The sequence below is a fragment of the Anopheles bellator genome, chromosome 2 (assembly GCF_943735745.2).
Source record: "Anopheles bellator chromosome 2, idAnoBellAS_SP24_06.2, whole genome shotgun sequence".
NCBI lineage: Eukaryota > Metazoa > Arthropoda > Insecta > Diptera > Culicidae > Anopheles > Anopheles bellator.
Window position 1 is genome coordinate 35,574,004 of NC_071286.1, and position 18,041 is coordinate 35,592,044.

The 18,041-nt window shown below is 46.7% G+C and overlaps 4 protein-coding genes across 5 annotated transcripts in view; 2 read left to right on the plus strand and 2 right to left on the minus strand.

Annotated features, from left to right (window-relative positions):
* Positions 1-3,364, plus strand: part of LOC131208561 (calcium/calmodulin-dependent protein kinase kinase 1) — an 82,984-nt gene extending 79,620 nt beyond the window's left edge. The window contains exon 10 of the mRNA XM_058201353.1: positions 115-3,364. Coding sequence (XP_058057336.1) covers positions 115-198 — 84 coding nt within the window. The 3' untranslated portion in view covers positions 199-3,364. The remainder of the gene's footprint in view (positions 1-114) is intronic.
* Positions 3,365-3,945: 581 nt separating this feature from the next.
* On the plus strand, positions 3,946-16,905 carry LOC131211911 (rabankyrin-5). The gene is made up of 7 exons (XM_058205590.1): positions 3,946-4,150; positions 4,647-4,967; positions 5,041-5,456; positions 13,801-13,935; positions 14,002-14,240; positions 14,312-16,468; positions 16,537-16,905. Exons 1-7 carry the CDS (start codon positions 4,147-4,149, stop codon positions 16,670-16,672), a joined length of 3,408 nt encoding a protein of 1,135 aa, XP_058061573.1. The 5' UTR covers positions 3,946-4,146; the 3' UTR covers positions 16,673-16,905.
* On the minus strand, positions 5,670-12,313 carry LOC131211912 (uncharacterized). Of its 2 annotated transcripts, none has more exons than XM_058205591.1 (3): positions 11,038-12,313; positions 6,156-6,388; positions 5,670-6,059 (listed from the first exon to the last, which is right to left on the minus strand). In XM_058205591.1, the coding sequence occupies exons 1-3, from the start codon at positions 11,117-11,119 to the stop codon at positions 5,844-5,846; spliced, it is 531 nt and encodes a 176-aa protein (XP_058061574.1). In that variant the 5' UTR covers positions 11,120-12,313; the 3' UTR covers positions 5,670-5,843. The 2 variants fall into 2 exon arrangements, with proteins under 2 accessions (XP_058061574.1, XP_058061575.1); XM_058205592.1 differs by lacking the exon at positions 11,038-12,313 and adding an exon at positions 8,922-8,982.
* Positions 16,906-17,117: 212 nt separating the features above from the next.
* Positions 17,118-17,846, minus strand: LOC131209943 (cytochrome b-c1 complex subunit 6, mitochondrial). The gene is made up of 3 exons (XM_058203116.1): positions 17,735-17,846; positions 17,482-17,586; positions 17,118-17,403 (listed from the first exon to the last, which is right to left on the minus strand). Exons 2-3 carry the CDS (start codon positions 17,569-17,571, stop codon positions 17,230-17,232), a joined length of 264 nt encoding a protein of 87 aa, XP_058059099.1. The 5' UTR covers positions 17,572-17,586; positions 17,735-17,846; the 3' UTR covers positions 17,118-17,229.
* Between the last annotated feature and the right edge of the window lie 195 nt (positions 17,847-18,041).

Here is an 18,041-nt window from a genome sequence, read left to right on the forward strand (position 1 = left end):
TTCTTAAATGCACTTTCAATCTGTACAACCTGTACCTGTAAACCCTTTCCTGTAGTCTCTTCTCAACACTCCGGATCCGGAAGTGTTGCTTTAGTTTAATTTGCCTGTTTCTAGTTACTTCAAGCACACGCGGGATCCACCATCGAGCGGAAGGACAGCGCACGTGTCGGCGATCCCAGAAATGCTCAAGCAATTTGAAAATATGAACTCGCATAATGGAAACCCAACCAGGCCGTTGAAGGTGTTGGCTCCCGTTGGCAAGCAATATGCGAACGGAGGCCGGAATAAAACTACTGTAACGACGTGCAATAGATAATCCTTGATGCAAACTTCCTTCTAGCGTGTAGTGAATGTGAAGAAGCATTACTGTTAAGGCTCGACTTAGATTACGATCGTGTTTCTCTACTAGTTATTCTCGAGCACAAATCACCGGGATCACACTATTATGTTAAAGTCCACCGGGAAGTAACGGGCCTTCGAAGCTTGGCGCCTTTTGGGCACACTGGCAGACCAACTGGCTACGGGAAACTGGTGTTGGGGGTTCGCACAAAAAGAAAAACATGTCCCTCAGCATCGCAAAAACAGTTTTTTATCGACAGTTTGGCGACCTAGTAGTTAACGCTTGATGCGCGTTATCGATGATGACACATTTTGTAACACGTAAAATGTTGTAACATATTCATTCGAGACATTCCAGACTGCGAAAAAAAGGCGGTTACTGAGTGTAATTCAGAATTAAATACGCTTTATTACGCTAAGGAAGGTTTTACTGAAATCCTCCACTCGGAAAGTAAATCTCACTGTCACACCCTATCGTACCTTTGATAAGGAGTCGTTGGACGGTTCTGAACTGAAGTTCAGTGTAGTTTTCAAGGATCAAGTTAATCGAAATGATGGAGCCAATAAATTGACGCATTCTAATCGTTCCACTATTGCATTCTTGTGGGTTTTAATTTTTTGGATAGCTACCTAACATACTCTGCTGTTGCTAGTGGTGCCTGTTGACAGCATAGTACAATTCCAATGATAGAGCTAGGCAAAATGGTTTCCCATTACTTGTGGGGCTGTTGGAATTCATAATAACAATTTTAAATTTAGTGTAATTAGATGTGTTTCCTCCAAAGAAACGGGTTTTAGTGTTAGGTTTTTACATTGTTTTAGTGTTAAATATAGAGATGAGTGGAGATCGTACCCTAAATTTTTGCTAGGAGATCCGAAAACGCACATCAACAACGCGCAGGGTACGCGCCGAGAGCAATAAGACTTTTGTTACGCAAATGCACTGTACTCTTGGTACTCGTTTTTGGAATGTTGCCAGAGGCATTAAAGGAGTGTTAATACAACTGAAACACATTGATTTATACCTTGCCTTTGATACGTCACCGTTTCATGTTGCTCTTCTGTTTTTTATTGTAAAATTCCCCTTGTAAATTGCATCAGAGCTTCTAGCTTAAGAATTGAACTGTTGTAGCTTGAACTGTTGTATTGCATTACAAACATGACCTATTGAGCATAAGCATGTGTTGCCCCGTGATTTAAATACAACGAGAAATTATGTTTTTGGAACCAAATGTTTTCTAGTGCAAAGAAGCAAACCGAAGGAGAAACGATTCAAACATAAACACGGAATGCAATTTATGCAGTATCACAAACCGTGGCACGACCAGAATATGAACCAAGTCCAATGCTTTAAATAGTTGATACATTGCATTGTAAACTAGAGTCAGTGTACCTTGCGAATGAGAGTCGTTGAAGATAGGAAAGATAGAAACATGAGTCATTGAAGATAGGAAAAGGGTACACGTTGTTAGATAAAACCGTTACATTTCAAAATGTTTTAAGAACTGTAGCCAATTGAGCGAAACGGTCTGGCTTAATACGAAAAATTGCAAACAAAACGGTATTGCTAATCATCTTAATGAGATGCTGATAACAATGGATCACAAATCACGCAAACACATGAAATGTGAACATTTTAGCAATTCCCACAATTGAACAACAAAAACCATTAAAAAGCGAAACACAGAGCAAAGCATTTGATCAAAATAACTACGAGTCTGCGGTTTTGTAAGTACATTTTGCTATCTGACCCACTAAAGCATATCACTGAGCACCGACCGAATTGGATTACTAGAAGGATTGAGAGAACAAGGCGCTGTAGAGTATCAGAACGCCCGGAACGGGACACAGGGGTGTTATGAATGAAAAACTTAAGCAAAATCCTACAACCTGAAAGCCCAATTATGAATTACGCTGACACTTTACATATTAAGCGGCAATGGATCGATGAAATCAGCCAAACAATCTAGTTGCGTGATAAGAAGTCCCGGAGAGGGGCGCAAAGGGTCCACGCAATTCTGGCTAAGCTTTCCTCTCGTTGGAACCCTTACGATAGTGATAGTTAAGCAAAGAAGTAAAGATAAAGAGAAGTCAAATATTCTTAACTTTTTTATAATACTATTGCTCTTTTCATATTTCTCCATTTGAGCGTAACCGTTAAGATCCAGATCAATACGCAATGAATTGGAAAATGCCAAAATGCACAAGAATTATAAAACAAGACGAAGAAACACATAAAACCTACTACCTAGCAAATGAAGCTCGTTGCAAGTTTAATCTAACATTCTCGATGGATATATAAAATCCCTTTTCAACGGTGCACGCGTGGAAATGCTTCAATACTTAAACATTAACGGCACACTTTTTCTCTCATCTGCACTCTCTAATTACTTGCACGATAATGTATGGACTTTTCTCTTTCTTCGCCTCTTGCCAGTAATTACTCTAAATACTAGACGCTGTTGCAATAGTCTCACCGGTACCGTGCAAAATATAATCAGTAACTAACTAGCAAACAGCAAATGCAATCGTAATCGATTTCCCGTAGCTTAATTAAGCAGACATTTTTTGCATAAGTTTATTTCAGTTTTAACTAATTGAATTTACTCTCCGTTGCAACTGGACAATCATGCTTGACTATTTTATTTGGCTTCTGGGATACGCGGACAGCCGGAAATTCAATTGGCCCAATTGTTAGTTCGAAAAGCATATGAGAACCCTATTTGTAATTACGTGGAATTGTACCGTAAACTCTACGGTCGCGGTGTGATTAAGAAATTCTGCATATAATTTTATACTATGCATTAAAGCACAGAGAACCGTTCAAAGTTGTTCATTTGGAATCGGCCAAGCAGATTGCCAGTTATTTGACAACCTTCAAGGCGAGCAATTTAAAGTTTAATTATACACAGTACCGAGCTCCTAGCTAAGCACCATGAAAGGTTATACAATCGATTATGCCAGAAAGGGTATATATTTTAAAGTCTACAAAAACTAACAAGGGTATAAGATTGAAGCAAATAAAATCATTCATTCTTCTATTTTCAAACATGTCTCTTCATTGATGGTTGTTGTTGTTTCCTATAGCAAACTGTAAGTATGATGATCGATATATAGTATGATGATCCATACGCATTTAATCGTATTTTAATATATATTTTTCTATTCGGTGGGTTGGCCGATTTCACGAAAAGTGTGCGCTATTACGGGACACTGTCCATCGCGCTCGTGATCAGCGATCCTCATTTGATCATGAAATTTAGATCGCTCCGCAATTTATTTGGAATTATTAAATTTAATTTAGCTAACCAAATGGATCCAAACGACGGATGTCCTTGTGAAAAATGTCTTAATCTCTTATGATGCATGTTAAGGGTTACATAATGGTAAAATCATCCTTAAATTTATCAATTGTTTTTGAAAATTTAACAGCGAATTTTGCTCGAAATCATACTCGAATTTTACAGTTTGCAGATGATGCTCGAAATGGTTCACGTCTTTGCTAATCGATGGACATTTGCTGTCATTTCGGCTTCGCAGTTTTGACAACGGGTTTGACGGAGCTCTTGGCTGTTCACAGTGAGTTTTGTCGTGACGGAAGTGCGGTAGTATTCTGTAGTTCGCTAGTTTCCGAGTTTGTTTCTTTTTGTTTGCTCGCCAACACCCGCATTCATCGTTTAAACAGCGTATGCTACAGCCATGCAGCCATTGTGAGTCTTGTGGTGCCCATAGGGGCTTTCGTTTACCAGCACCGCGCGACAGGTTTCTTCACGCATTACGGACCGTCCAGTTGTGTACACGAAAACGATGGGTAAGCATCTACGGAACCGGGCATCAAAGGGGAGGATCGCGCGGCGAACGGACTTCCAAGCAAAGTGTGTGCTGTTGCTTCCTCAACCGGCTACGATGCGTCACATTTACGACTCTACTAGTCATGCCCCGCGGAACGGGATTAACCGTGTCACTCGAATGCGCCGCAAATACATTTATCTGCGGATGTGGCAAGCGAGACAAGTAAACGCCAATCAAGCAGGATAATCAGCTAACGGGGAGGCAGCAGCCGGGCATTGGCAAGCAGTGATACGAAAGCAGAGGAAAGAAGGGCGTTTCTTCTTCCAAATTGGTCGATGATTGCCTTGTGTTATCAGAGCGGTTTTGACGTTTCGCGAGTGCTGTGGCATAAACAAACGAAAACAACTCCCTTTCAAGCAATATGGACGCCGCACGTGGCGGTTTGCAGAACTACCGAGGAATGCGCGCAATTTTGTGGTTTTGAATCTAACGCCAATCTATTACCGTTTCTTTAGCCACCGCTAATGACACGATCAAGCTGGAGAAACATCTCAAACTGCTGAAGGAAGAATACACGAAGCTACAGAAAAATTACGCTGAGTTGGAGCGTAAATACAGCAAAGCGGCCGCATCTAATGGAGAAAATGACGTGTCGGGTGAATTCAGCAGCTTCATTTCCCGGCTTGCTATGACTGTCGCGACGCTTTACGGCAGAACGACCTATTCCGATATTGCAATCAAGCTCAAGGACAAATCGATGCCAGCGCACAAATTTGTCCTCAATGCGCGCAGTGAAGAGTGGCGGGAGGAGGTGATAGTGGACAAAACGGAACTAGGTATGAGCATACCCCTTTTGATACATTCATATCCTCAGAAAACTAACTCTTCACCATGCGTCTCCCGTTTCAGATTGGTCTGATATGGATGCGGATGTGGGATACGCTCTGCTCCGTTGGATATACACCGACGTGGTTGACTTGCAGCACGATTCATTGGCTCTCGAGCTGCTGAAAACATCCCATCGCTTCAAACTGCCGGGGCTAATGGGGCTGTGCGAAAGGGCCCTTGTCTCCTCAGTGTCAGTACGCTCCTGTGTGCGGTTCTATTGCGTTGCAGAGGATGTCGGTGCCTCGAATCTGCTCGAGTATTGCTCTGGTTTGATTTCGACCCACTGGGACGATCTGACGCCACAGGACTTCGAGCACATGTCTGGCCCACTGCTGTACAAAATGTTGAAAAGTAAAACCAAACATCCGTTACATGCTGCCGTGCGGCTGCTGCGCGAAGACGTCGTGTTTCTGTGCCTCGTCGAGAACAACGGTTCGGTAAGTACTAACTGAAATCCCCACCAAATTAATCATGTTGAATGTTTAACGATGGCACTTGATTTCTGTAGAATGGGTTCATTTATCTATTTTACCCATCGTCCTTACCCACAAACATTTCGTAACCGTTTAAAATCGTTTCGGATTTTTTGAATTCAATTGAATTTTTTCTCTCACAAGAGTAAAAGGCATAGAACAGTTCAAAAGCTCTATTTATTTGCGAAATATTTAGATTCGAGAAGCTTTTGAGGTGCATCGTTCGGATAGCACACTTCAATATCACATTACGATCAGTTGCTGAAACCTGTCGATTAATTTTCAATACTCAATTTCACTATTTCCACTCATCCGCCGGCAGATTTTTACACATCTACCGGACGCGTACGCTCAGTGGTCGATTTTGCTAACGTACTTCATTACGTTAAACACTAGTATAACACCCATGATGTCCGTTGCATAGTTACTGAGTTCCGACGTTGTCGTGGCCGAGTTGCAGTAAGAACCCCGGCAGAAGCAGTACGTGGAGTCGTCTATCGTTTGGCAGCCCTCCGTGTACGGCTCCTCGATGTTATGCTCCGGCGTCCACGCACCGGATTTATAAACCTGGCAGAAAATATGGTGGAGACATGCAAGAGCAACAGTTTCAGAATGATCAGTGATCCGTGCCAGTGAAAGGCAGACGTGATGAACACTTATTACCTGTTCCGTGTTTTTCTGCTGTGCACAGTCTCGACTAACCGTTTCCTGCTCGGCCTTCAGAAGTTGCAGCTTGAAGATTCGCTTCACGCACATGGTGGACCAGGGGCAGTCGACCGTGTAGTAGTCGGACTCGTCAAATTTGGAACAAAGCTGTGTTTTGGTGTTGTTCTGATGCCGGCTCGGAGGAGCCACTGTGCAACGGTAGCATTTTATCGCAGAAACACCGTTAAACTCTATGGAAAGATATTTGTAACAAGAGAGAGCAAAAAAACTATATTTAATATATGGTTACGGAACATGAAGCAAGCCGCAAAGAAAGAGCTTAGCACAAGAGCGCTAAAATGTGAGGCTCGGTCAGCAGTTCGGTTTCGGTGTCTCCATAGGCACCTCTCATTTAGCGAAAGGAAATATATTTAAAAAAACCATTCGTGTTCCCAATTTGCATTTTGCGAGTGGTGTTACCGGATGATGGGCGTGAAAGTGAAATCTTACTTTCTACGATATTTCATAACGGAATGCAACTTGAGAAGTTTACTTTACTCCTCGCATCCCGCTACAAAAACCGGCTGCCGATTGGGATGCCCTTATTTTGCTAATTTATGATTTTTGAAACGCAGAACTGGCAAACTTGGTTGGTCGGTAAAAAATATTAGCGCGTCCTATCGGAAAGGCACAGCTTGAAAAAAGTTTACCAAAATATAATAATACGTCTTCTCAGAAATATTTCGGAATTAAAATTCCCATTTTTTTAAATGATCATCAATATTCATGTTTGACTGTATTTGCTCGACTCTGTAACCGACCGCTGGTTGAAATATTCATCATCTGGTCGACCGAAAACACTACACAGTCTGTTATCGTAGCCATAACACTTATCAGCAGCCAGCCTAACCCAGAGAATAGCCTCAAAACACTCGAAAAACTGCCCGTCCCAGGCCCGACTTCATTACAATGAATGTTTGTATAGCCATCACTATCGGCTCACATTAGCTCTGGCGTGAGCGATTAAAAAAATCTATCGCAGAAGGAAACAATGTAGAAAACCGACCACTTACTCTATGCCTTGGCATACCGACCTCGTAATGCTAGATCGTGCGTTGTGAGAACTTAACATGAATGGATGGACGAAAATCGCTTCCCAAACAACCTGCATGGGGATTCGAAAACATCTTTGAATGACGATTGCATTCTGGGTCTGCATTCATGGATGCTCCCGTTTAGACCGATAGCTTCTTCGCCGACCAACACAGACAAATGGAGAGGCTGTTGGAGGTCGATAATATCAACATTTCCGCCCGGAGCACGTTCGAAGAACTCACTCGGTTAGGATGGCACAAGTGGCCGGCACACTGTTTCTCCCGGCATACATGGTCGACACGCTTCATACGGGAATGCTTCCAGCGTGAATTGCATGCATCGACCTTATCCCATGGTCCGTTTGCGTATCGTCATTCACAAGAGGTTTCGCTCTTCCCGGCCACTTCCCGAACTCGTCGTACTAAATGTACATCCTGTTCAGAGAAGAACGAGAAAGTGAAAGATGGAATCTGATCAACAGCAAAGCCCTTCACTGTTTATGCTCCGGACACGCCGTGCTTGTTGGAAACACTTATAGCAGCCAAAGAACTGAAGACACCTCCCCAGCCACGAACTTGCCATGATTCGAGATCCAGAAGAGGGTTTAAGCAATCTCCAACGAACCACAAAGCCAGACAGGCGACACTTATGACGGCCATACACAGATAACGATACCGTCAGACTAGTGTGTGTATCCGCTTGCGCCTTGTTGTCCGTGACGTCACAAGGGGATGACGTCCGAACGGTTTTTGGGTGCTTCCATTGGAATTGCAAATCGTTCAATATTGTTGTCCTTTCGGGGTGGTGTCAATGAACCTAGTGCGGCTGAGGCTAAGAGCATGTGTGAGAGGGCATAAGAAACACAACCAGGTTTTTCGTGTTAACGAACCGATTATTTCGGATGTAACTTCTCCAATTGGGCCACATCGCTTGTTGGTCCTGTAGTTGCTCGCTGTCCGAAACAAACAGGATAAGCTAAATTTTAAGCAACAAGTAGCAGCTCCCAAGGGCATGTTGTCTATGAATCATTCTTTTTGGATCTTGAAATAAACAAGAACTAGTCGTTTGAGTAGCGTGCGATTTGGGTGCAAACCTTAGGCTGGTTACATGATACTCCGCTAGGGACAAGGGCAGCTCTAAGGCAACAAACCAATGATACTCCGTGTGATACTGTTTCACGTGGAACCACGCACGACAACGCGGTGCTCCACTTTAATCAAATTAATTGAATTCTCCTCCAGTTGCCCGGTAGACAGCAGGATAAAAGGGCTTGACCATTTCCCTGTAAGCTCGCGGCGGTTAGCGACCTGCGACAGAGACGTCTCTCTTTCTCCGATGGCGCCTATTTGCTTCTATCCACTCTGGGAGGTCTGTGTACAGAATCGCCCCGAACCACAACATTGAAACACGCTGCACACTTTACACCAGCGTCAAGTGCAAGCAGGTTATGACCCATTTCCCTAATTGTCCCACTTTAAGCATGGCAAACAAATGGGTGGAAGCCAACGGGCCAGTGGCGCTCTACGATCTTCTCCTTCATACAGCCCGCCGCCTTGTACCGACCAATGATGTCAATGTTCGAGGGTCTGCCTTTTGCGGTGTCGTGGCCCTTTTTGGAGCGCTACCGTTATGGTTAATGCTAATACTATCACGCGCTACCGTTAACAACCAACGCATCAAAAGTCTTACCGACGTAGTGGAAATATGTCCCCATGACACTTGCATTCTGTACTGTGCTCCAACACCTCCAATTGCTTATAATCACCGCTTTGCTGTCCTATGTGCGTCACTGGCACCCCTTTCCACTTGGCACTGGGGTTGCAGTCGGGCCGAACCCTACCGCGGAAGTCTCACTATTCCTCGGATTGTAGCAGAAAAACCAGTCTTTCTGCAAAACGGACCGCGATACAGCAATAGCACGTCACAGCCGTTCCAATATCCAGTGCAGTCGGTCGGTTCGCTCGCTACCTGGTACACCCTTTCGAAGAGAAGGTAGTTGGGCGTCCAGCAACTTTCTCGGACTGGATCGATGGAAAGTTTTGCACACCAGCCTGGCTCCTTATTGGGTGCGCCCGTTAAGGGTGCAAGGTCAAAGACACAGACAGTTGAAAAACGGCAGTCAAGGAACAGACTAAGAAAATTGAATTTGAAACGAATAATTTTTCAGCACTCAACTCGTTGGAAGCCACATCGATATTGATTGGTTCAGAAAAACAATGAAAATGGTTTTCAAAACTGGCATTCCAGTTCAAGCAGTGGATTCCACTGTGTGTCCCATTTTTAGCAGTGCTTGTTGTTCGCCTCCGCTTCCCACGGTTGAATTGGGTGGATCATTCTCGTCCCATGATGTCACTTGCCATAACTATCGCACCCAGTAACGCACTCTGCTCTCCGCATGAGTCACGGGGCAACACTGAACGTGGGTAATAAAATCGAACCTCCTACATATGATTACTTCCATTTCTGTGTCATGCACGGGAGGCTCCAATAATTTGACTCAAGTCGAATTTAATAGTTCATCTACGTGTCAGACACGTGTGCCTCCTAATAGGTAAGCGTATCGGGGCGAGTTGCTTTATAGCGCGGAAATTGAAATTAAAATTCAGCTATTTATTAGTGGACAAGCGTTAACAGGAAACGATACATACGGGTGGGGCAGCGTCCTCGGCGCTAATTTTCTCTTTCGAAAAGAAACCAGCAAACCGGAAGACACGTTACGTTAGTAACATTTTTCTCACACCTTTAACCGGTCGAAAGCGGATGATCATCCCAAAAATAACGCGTGCCTGTGATGAACAAAATCATAATGAATTCGCCACGTTCGGTCGTCGATCGTTCAGTCGTAGGATTTTTGTTATCAATGATCAGGGTCATACCTTTAAAGCGGCCGATACCGCGTCGACAGTGGGACGTCCGAAGCGACATGTGGTCGAAGGTTAGACACAAGGCTGTAGTTTGTATTTCCGCGTAAAATATGCTAATGCCGTTCAAACCGCGAAATCTTCTTCAAGCTAGTTAAATGACACTCGCTTGCGACGCTTTTACACCCTGTCGAGCCGAGCGTCAAGATTGAATCCTACACTAAAGCATCATACATTTCGATCGAAACGATGATCGCCATTCCGATCGTGAGCGAATTCATTGCCTGTGGCTGTCAGAAATGGTTCTCTCGTGCAATCGGCAACGATCGCATAAATAACGCATTCATTCGCATGAGTGAACTATCCACGGAGAGCAAAACAATTGTCTACAAACACAATCCCAATGAATCATCTGCCCGTAAAACGTTTCCTTGTGCTACGCACCATAATGGCGCAATTCTCGCGGCACACTCGGGTCGCATGTTCCGCCCTCCGACTGATCTACATTCCCTTCCGTGAACCATTCTGAAATCTTGTTCTGGTCTGCGCGCTGGCGCGGGACACGAGCACCAATAAAGTGATTATAAACACATAGCACCACGGCGCAAGTCGCGGTGGCATCCGGCATCTGAAAACATCATCATCGCCGCCGCGGATTGAATGGAGGACCTCGGTGGCCATTGCACACCATCTGGCCGCATGTTTGCAGAACGCAGGGCAAAGTGTACCGGGTGGGTTAATGTTTCAAAACAGTTCCGCAACTCCCATTTGAATGACCGCCGGCCACTGTTGCCTTTTGCCCAAAGGCCTTTTGCTTTTTTCAAGTCAAGATCCGATCGCCACCTTCCTGTGTTGCTCTGTATTGGCTTGTTCTTTCTTCTACTTCATCACCGCCACCGGCGCTGGCCATTTGGTGGCAAACCGGTGAGACGAAGGATAATTACCTGTAATAAATATTAGAAGTAACACCACCACCAACAGCACCACGGCCAACGGCCTGAACCGGAACCGGTTGAGCGCTTCCATGAGGTGAGGTCGGTCTGTTTGCAGGGAGAAACTAATCGGTGGTTGGATTCGAATGCTTTTCTCTTAGGCAGACAACCCAAAATCACTTCATCCGCGCGATTCCGCAACCCAGCGGGTATTTTTTCGCCGTTGGTGCGAATGTCGGTTTTTCGACTGCAGACACCGATCGCTGCCTGTCTCTAGGAGTTGATCTGTGCCGTCCGCCTGTTTCACTTCGCGGGAGCCACCTCTCCCACCATAGAGGGCCTGGTTCCCGTTAGCGCTGCGTCTGGCTACTAGTAAACCGTTAAAACAATGCTACACACTGTTTCTCTGCAGAGCGTCGTCGTCTCCGTTGCAAGAGGATGTACCGTTGCGGTCTGGAAGCGGAAGGCGTCACGGTCTTGAATGTTTGCGATTTCCCGAAAGTACTGCTTCCTCTTTGGGGTGCTACTTTTTCGTTCCAGGAACCAGCATGCTGCTACACACACATAAACACACACGTCGATCGACACCAAAACAATCGCCGTTCAAATTGTTGAACGATGGTTACAACGCTGGCCAACAACGGGTGCAGTCTCAGGCAATCGACAATCAACTTCTCCAAAAACTTTCATTAAAGTAGCCCGCGGAGAGTGGCATTAGAATGAAGCTTGAAAACATCATCCATAGTAGTCATGGATGAGAACAAACGCTCGCCAACCACCCCAATACTGTGGATACGAAAAGTTAACAAGGTCACGGTCACTCTCGGCGTCTTGAGGCGGGTAAGCGCCGACGAAAGGGAGGGTCCAAGACGCTTAAAACAACAGAAAATTCACATTCACAACGCGCGTGTCGCGTTCGGTGATGCACACTCTTTCGTTTTTTGCGGCGACTTTAATTTTAGAACTCTTCCACTGCTGGCGAGTTTGGCGCGCGATGATCGTGGGCCGAAGTCAGGACGAAATTCTGCTCCAATTTCGCGAACACCGCTTATTTGTTTCCCTTTCGGCCGGGCGATGTTTACGCGATATGACGAATGGGAGAGCGAATGCTCTGACCTCGCGTTTGCCGTTCCCAATTCTGCTGCCTTGGTCGTCGTCGTCGTTCACGCACTTTCACGATAGGTGCTTATCGAAGTCAGTGCGATGATGAACGTGTGCGAAGCCCGTAGATAAGAGCAACACAATAATACGGCGCGGTCCTGAGCGAGTAACCGAGACGTTCTACTATGCTGTCGCCGCGAAAGCTAACCAACAACTGCGAGCGCCGCGAGATCCGTCGCCGCTGACCGCAGCTTGGCGCTATAGGTTGTGCCTTCAGCGAGCAGAAAGGAAATTCCGATTTCAACGACTACACAAAAGAGAGAGAGAAACGTGCCGAGAGAGGTTGATTCAGCAAGCGGCTAAATATCGAAAGCTTGGCGAAAGGGTTTCGGAATGGAGAGAAAGCAAAAAATGGAAAAGATCGCCCCGCCGGCGACAGTGTAACGAACGGCGAGCTAGCGGATGGCAGACTCCGACGGAGCAGGAAACATAAACGGTGCTTACGAAGGCACCCGGTTCCTGAATGTTGGCCGACGATGAACTAGGAGAGAGAAGTTTTCTTCGAAGTGCAATGCACTCCGAGCGTGGTCGTCGCTGCGGCTCGTGATAAGTGACGTTAGTTTCGACCGCCCGTCGAGTAGCAGTGCCGGTTCTGCGGCCTTCCGACGACGCTGTTTTTTGTAATTCTGGTCATCTGTCGTTCAAGTCCTTCCGTGCATCCTTGACCTATCGATAATGTGCATCGTAAGGTCATCGAGCCTTGGAAATTATTCCAATTCCATCGGAAAATGCTCACAAACGCAAAGAGCGCTCAGCATCTGAGAACGATAAATATTTGATGCAAATCCTCACTCTATTGTAGTTACAATATTCTTAATTGCAAAATCGCTTGTGAACTTATGAATGTCGGTTTTGCCTGAGTTTCAGTTGCTGTTTTGCAAACGCACAGTCTATTTGAAACATTCTAACATTTAATTGATTTTAGATGTTTACTGATCGGGCAGATTAGTTTTGGTTTGTTTTTAAATAATGACCCTGATAGTTATCGGACATTTTACAAATGCATTCCGGAAAACAACACCCTGCACATGTAGGAACTGATAATTGAAATAAGTTGTGAAAATATGTCTACAACCGAAGACGCTCTGTCGGAAACTGGTATGGTCTATTCAACAGCTTCGACACGATTGACGGTCAAAAGACAGACACAGTTTTCTCATTTGAATTTACACAAAAGGGTGCCACATTCCGGAGCTACGGAACACATGCACGATCAGCCACGGACGGGCTAGGCTGTTCAGTCACTCGGTGAGAAACGCATGATGGCACAATTGTCGTCATGCTTTATGCTTCGTCAAAGCGCTGATCCCAACTTTTATGTTGCTTTTATGGACGCAAGTTAAAAGCACTTAAATCCAATGTGTGGCTTGAGCAATGTTACAACCCACGTAGAAAACGTAATACAATTGGTTTTTCTTTTTTCTACGGTTTTTACACAAACTATCTTTATTTCTATGTAACAACATGGCCATAACTTTCGAGTATCGATAAACATGTTTCTAAGTAACAAATGTTCCAATTTGCACCTCAAATGTTATTTGAGTCTCTTAGCTGAATGTGTGCCATGTAAAAACAGTATCTCAATAGTAACGAAGATTTCGTTCGTGTCCGCAGCTCCCGGAAATCGTCAACAGCCTTTCACCCCAAGGCCAGCTACCGCTGGGCCTAGCCTTGATGGGTCGGAGCACGGCGATCGCGCAGACCCTGCTGGAAACGGGCGGTGCCGATATGAACGCTTATACCCTGGAAGTAAGTGGACACGAAAGCTAGTTGCTAACCCCACCGTCATCACTCGAACTCCTTATCGTTTCACAGGGCAACACGCTGCTGATCGATGCGATCAAACGTAGCGATAGCTTCACAGCCCAGTTTCTGCTCGAGAAAAAATGCAATGTGGATCTGGCGACCCGAGACACTTCCGACACGGCTCTGCATCTTGTCTGTACGTACTCGGAGCGTAGCACTGATTCGGAAACGCACCGCGACATGCTTAGTATCGGCCGCCAAATCCTCTCCCAGCGAGCCGATCCGAACATGCAGAATAGCAAGGGCTAGTAAGAGGATGCTGAATTTGTGGGGCTTCGGTTTTTCTTGATTACCTTTGTTTCGTTTCTTGCTCTCCCAGCACCCCGTTGCACGTAGCCATCATGTCCCAGCACACAGAAATGATCGACGAACTGCTGCAGAGCGAAAGTGGTCCGAGCGTCGACACGAACGTCCGTACGAAGGATCAAAAGTGTGCCTTACAGTTGGCCCTGATGCCACCGCACACCGACGGGCCACCGTTCGAACTGGCCCGCCGGTTACTGGAGCGTGGTGCCCGTCCAAATGTTACCCATCCGGAGACAGGAGACAGTTTGCTGCATACACTGGCGAAGCAGCAGCTTGAAGAATCGGCCATCTTTCTCACCGATCACTGCAATCTCAGCCACATCAATCGAGCAGGGCTAACGGTGCTACACGTAGCCGCATCGCAAGGATTAGCAAATCTAGCCCGTGCCCTACTGGAGAAGGGTGCCCCTCCGAATGTGCAGTCCGGAGTGACCGAACTGAAATCGGCCATCCACTACGCGGTCGAAGAGAATCACGCTGCGGTTGTAGAAGCTTTCATCGAGCATCGTGAGCACAATCCTGACACGATCGATTTCAACCTAAAAAACGCCTTTGGTGACTCTCCGCTGAGTTTGGCTCTGTGCCTGGGCTATAATGATTTGGTTCCGCTACTGATCCAGGGTGGAGCGGATGTGAATGCTCGTAACGGACAGGATATGACCCTGCTACACCAGGCGATCCTGAAAGAGGACGCAAAGACGGCCGTCTTTCTGCTCAGTCAGGGAGCAGATATGAACGCGCTGACCGCCGACCAGGAGTCGCCGCTACAGCTGGCCATCCACTGCCGGCTGGTCGAGGTGGTGGATGCGCTGTGCTGTCGCGGCGTATCGTTGAGTGCCCCCGACAACAAGGGCGACTGTCCACTGTGGAGTGCTCTCGAATCGGAGCAGCAAGAGATTGCGTCAGTACTGGTCCGTCACGGTGTGGACACCGATTGTTGGGGGCCGGGGCCGGACGGGTGTCTCCAAACGCTACTGCACCGGGCCATCGATGAGAACAAGGAACAGGCGGCCATATTTCTCATCCGCAGCGGTTGCGATCTCGACTCGCCCCGTCAACCGGGCGCCCAGGGCCAGGGAGGGGACGAAGCAAAGGACAAAGCGTCACCGTTGCATCTTTGCTGCCAGTGGGGACTGCGGAACGTGCTGCATACGCTGATCGACCATGGTGCGAACGTGAATGCGATCGACTGCGAGCTCAAGACACCGCTACATATTGCGATCGAAAATCAGCACGAGGAAATCATCGGCATTTTGCTGTGCCACCCGGGCATCGATCTGAAAATACGGGACAAATCGGGCAACACACCGTTTGCGGCAGCTCTCCAAGTGCGCAACAACAAGGCCGCGCAAAACATTCTCGAGCGCCTGCCAAATGCGGCAGAGCAGATTGATCAACGTGGGCGTAACTTTCTGCACCTGGCGATCATGCGGGACGACCTCGAATCGGTCCTGTTTTTGCTGTCCATTCATGTGGACGTCAACTCACGGGTTCACGACGTCAACCAAACACCGCCACTGCATCTGGCGGCCGCATCCGAGAAGGAAATGCTGATCCGTAACCTCATTCTGGCCGGAGCGCGGTTGAATGATCGCGATGCTACGCAGAAAACGGCATTGCACGTCGCAGCGGAGCGGGGTACGGTCTGTGCTGTGTCAGCGCTGCTACAGAACGGAGCCGATTTCGATGCCGTCGACGGCGATGGTAACAACGCACTGCATATAGCGGTACGCGAGGGACACATTGCGGTCGTACGTGAACTGCTCACTGAATCGGAACTGAACGCCGAGGCGGTCAACTTGAAGGGACGTAATCCATTGCACGAGTTATGCCGTTGCGGGAAGGACAACACGGCGGCCGCTATTTTGGAGCTGTTTCTCGAATGTATGCCAAAGTATCCGATCAACAATCCGGACCTACAGGCCAATACGCCGTTACTGTTGGCGTACATGCGTGGTCAGGCACAACTTTGCCGTATTTTGGTCAAGAACGGAGCCTGCCTGGGCGCGGAAAATCGGGAAGGACTGACGATATTCAACTTCAAGCTGGCCACTAACCAGCTGCTGAACCGTTTGTTGGACGAACTTCCACAGGAGTCACCGTGGGCGTCGTCCGAGTTGTGCCAAGAATGTGGCACCAAATTTTCCATTACCATGCGCAAGCACCACTGGTAAGGCTATTATCGGGATGTTCGCACGTTTGATTAACCTAACCGCATCCCTTCTGTGTTTCTTCCAGCCGTCACTGCGGACGTAATCTTTGCAGCCGCTGTTCGAACAACGACGTGCCCATCATCAAGTTTGGCATCAACAAACCGGTGCGAGTGTGTTCGGTGTGCTTCGAAGTGCTGCAGATTGGCAGTGGCGGTGTCTGAAGAGGAAGCTGATGTGCGAAATTTGTCCTCCGAATTTGGCATACCGCTCATTCCCGAACAAATCCGAACTTCGCAGTCCGCGGACAAGGGGGCCAAAAGACAGTCGGCACTGTGGCATGTCAGATGACCAGCTTTCCTCCACCCATCTATTGGTTCACAATTTGATGAACGTTTCGTTACGATTATCGGACAGATTATTTATATACATAACACGACACAAATGAATACGTTGTCACATTATCAAAACGTATAAATGAAACGATGCGTCTACTGCCTCTCCTTTAATATCACTTGACCTGCCACGAAACCAAACGGGAGTAGTTTTGAAAACTTAGTTTTATTTACTATATTTTCCGTTGAAAAACAAACATCTTCCCGACGAGGCGCGCTGCGATACTTGTTTGTAGCGGGCTGATGTTACATTTTGCGCCATTTCAAATGTTCCGTAGTCGAAAGACACGATATTTCATCACTACTGGGAGAAAACTTCGCCGTTCTGATGGTAACCGTGTGTGTTGAATGTACTGCTGCGCCTCACTTGCGTCGACTCCACCATTTTACTTCAACTTTGAGAACAAAGTCTTCGAAACGCAGTGATCCAGCTCATGAAGATAATCGAACAGCTCCTCGACGCAGGTTTCGGTGGTTTGAGAGCGACCGCCGACTCGCTCATTGCATGCCTGGTACTTTTCCCACAAAACAGGAGCATGGCCATGCTGGGAGCACTTTTCCTGTGAAATGAACAAAACAAAAAGTGCATGAGTACTGAAGTTCGATACAAGAAGGGGGGAAAGACCTTCTTAGCTCACCCTCAGAACGGCCTGAGGATCAACCAAATCCTCCTCTTCCTGTGCCTTCACCGCCGGAAAGAGGGATGCGAACCATTTCCTAGCAGCCATTGTGTCGTTCGAAGCCTGCGGGTGGAAAGGTGCCAACGGGAAAGTTTATGAAACAACTTGGCAATGTTTTACCTCACTTCTTCTCTGGTCTAATGTAAGAGAGTGGAACCGAATGATTTTGTACAATTAACCCACATTCGTGGGCTGGAAGCACAGATATTACCGAAAATCTGCCGAAGTTACTACCAGGTGATGATATAACTCTTGACAAACTTTTAGCCTGACTTTTGACTGTGCCGACGAGAGACAGAAGGGTTGTTTGTATTGTCAGGAGCTGCAGGGCTGTCTAGATTGCTTCAAGCACGAGGTGTCCCGGTAAAAATGATACCGACTTTCGTTCCGCCCCTCTCTGTTCCTCTCTGACAGTAGGCGAGCGAGCAAGGCTTGCCAATCTCGCTGCACTCCTTTCTGTAGATATTTTGGATTTTAGTGTGCAATTAGTGCGTTTCATCTGCGGCAACTATTGCCGT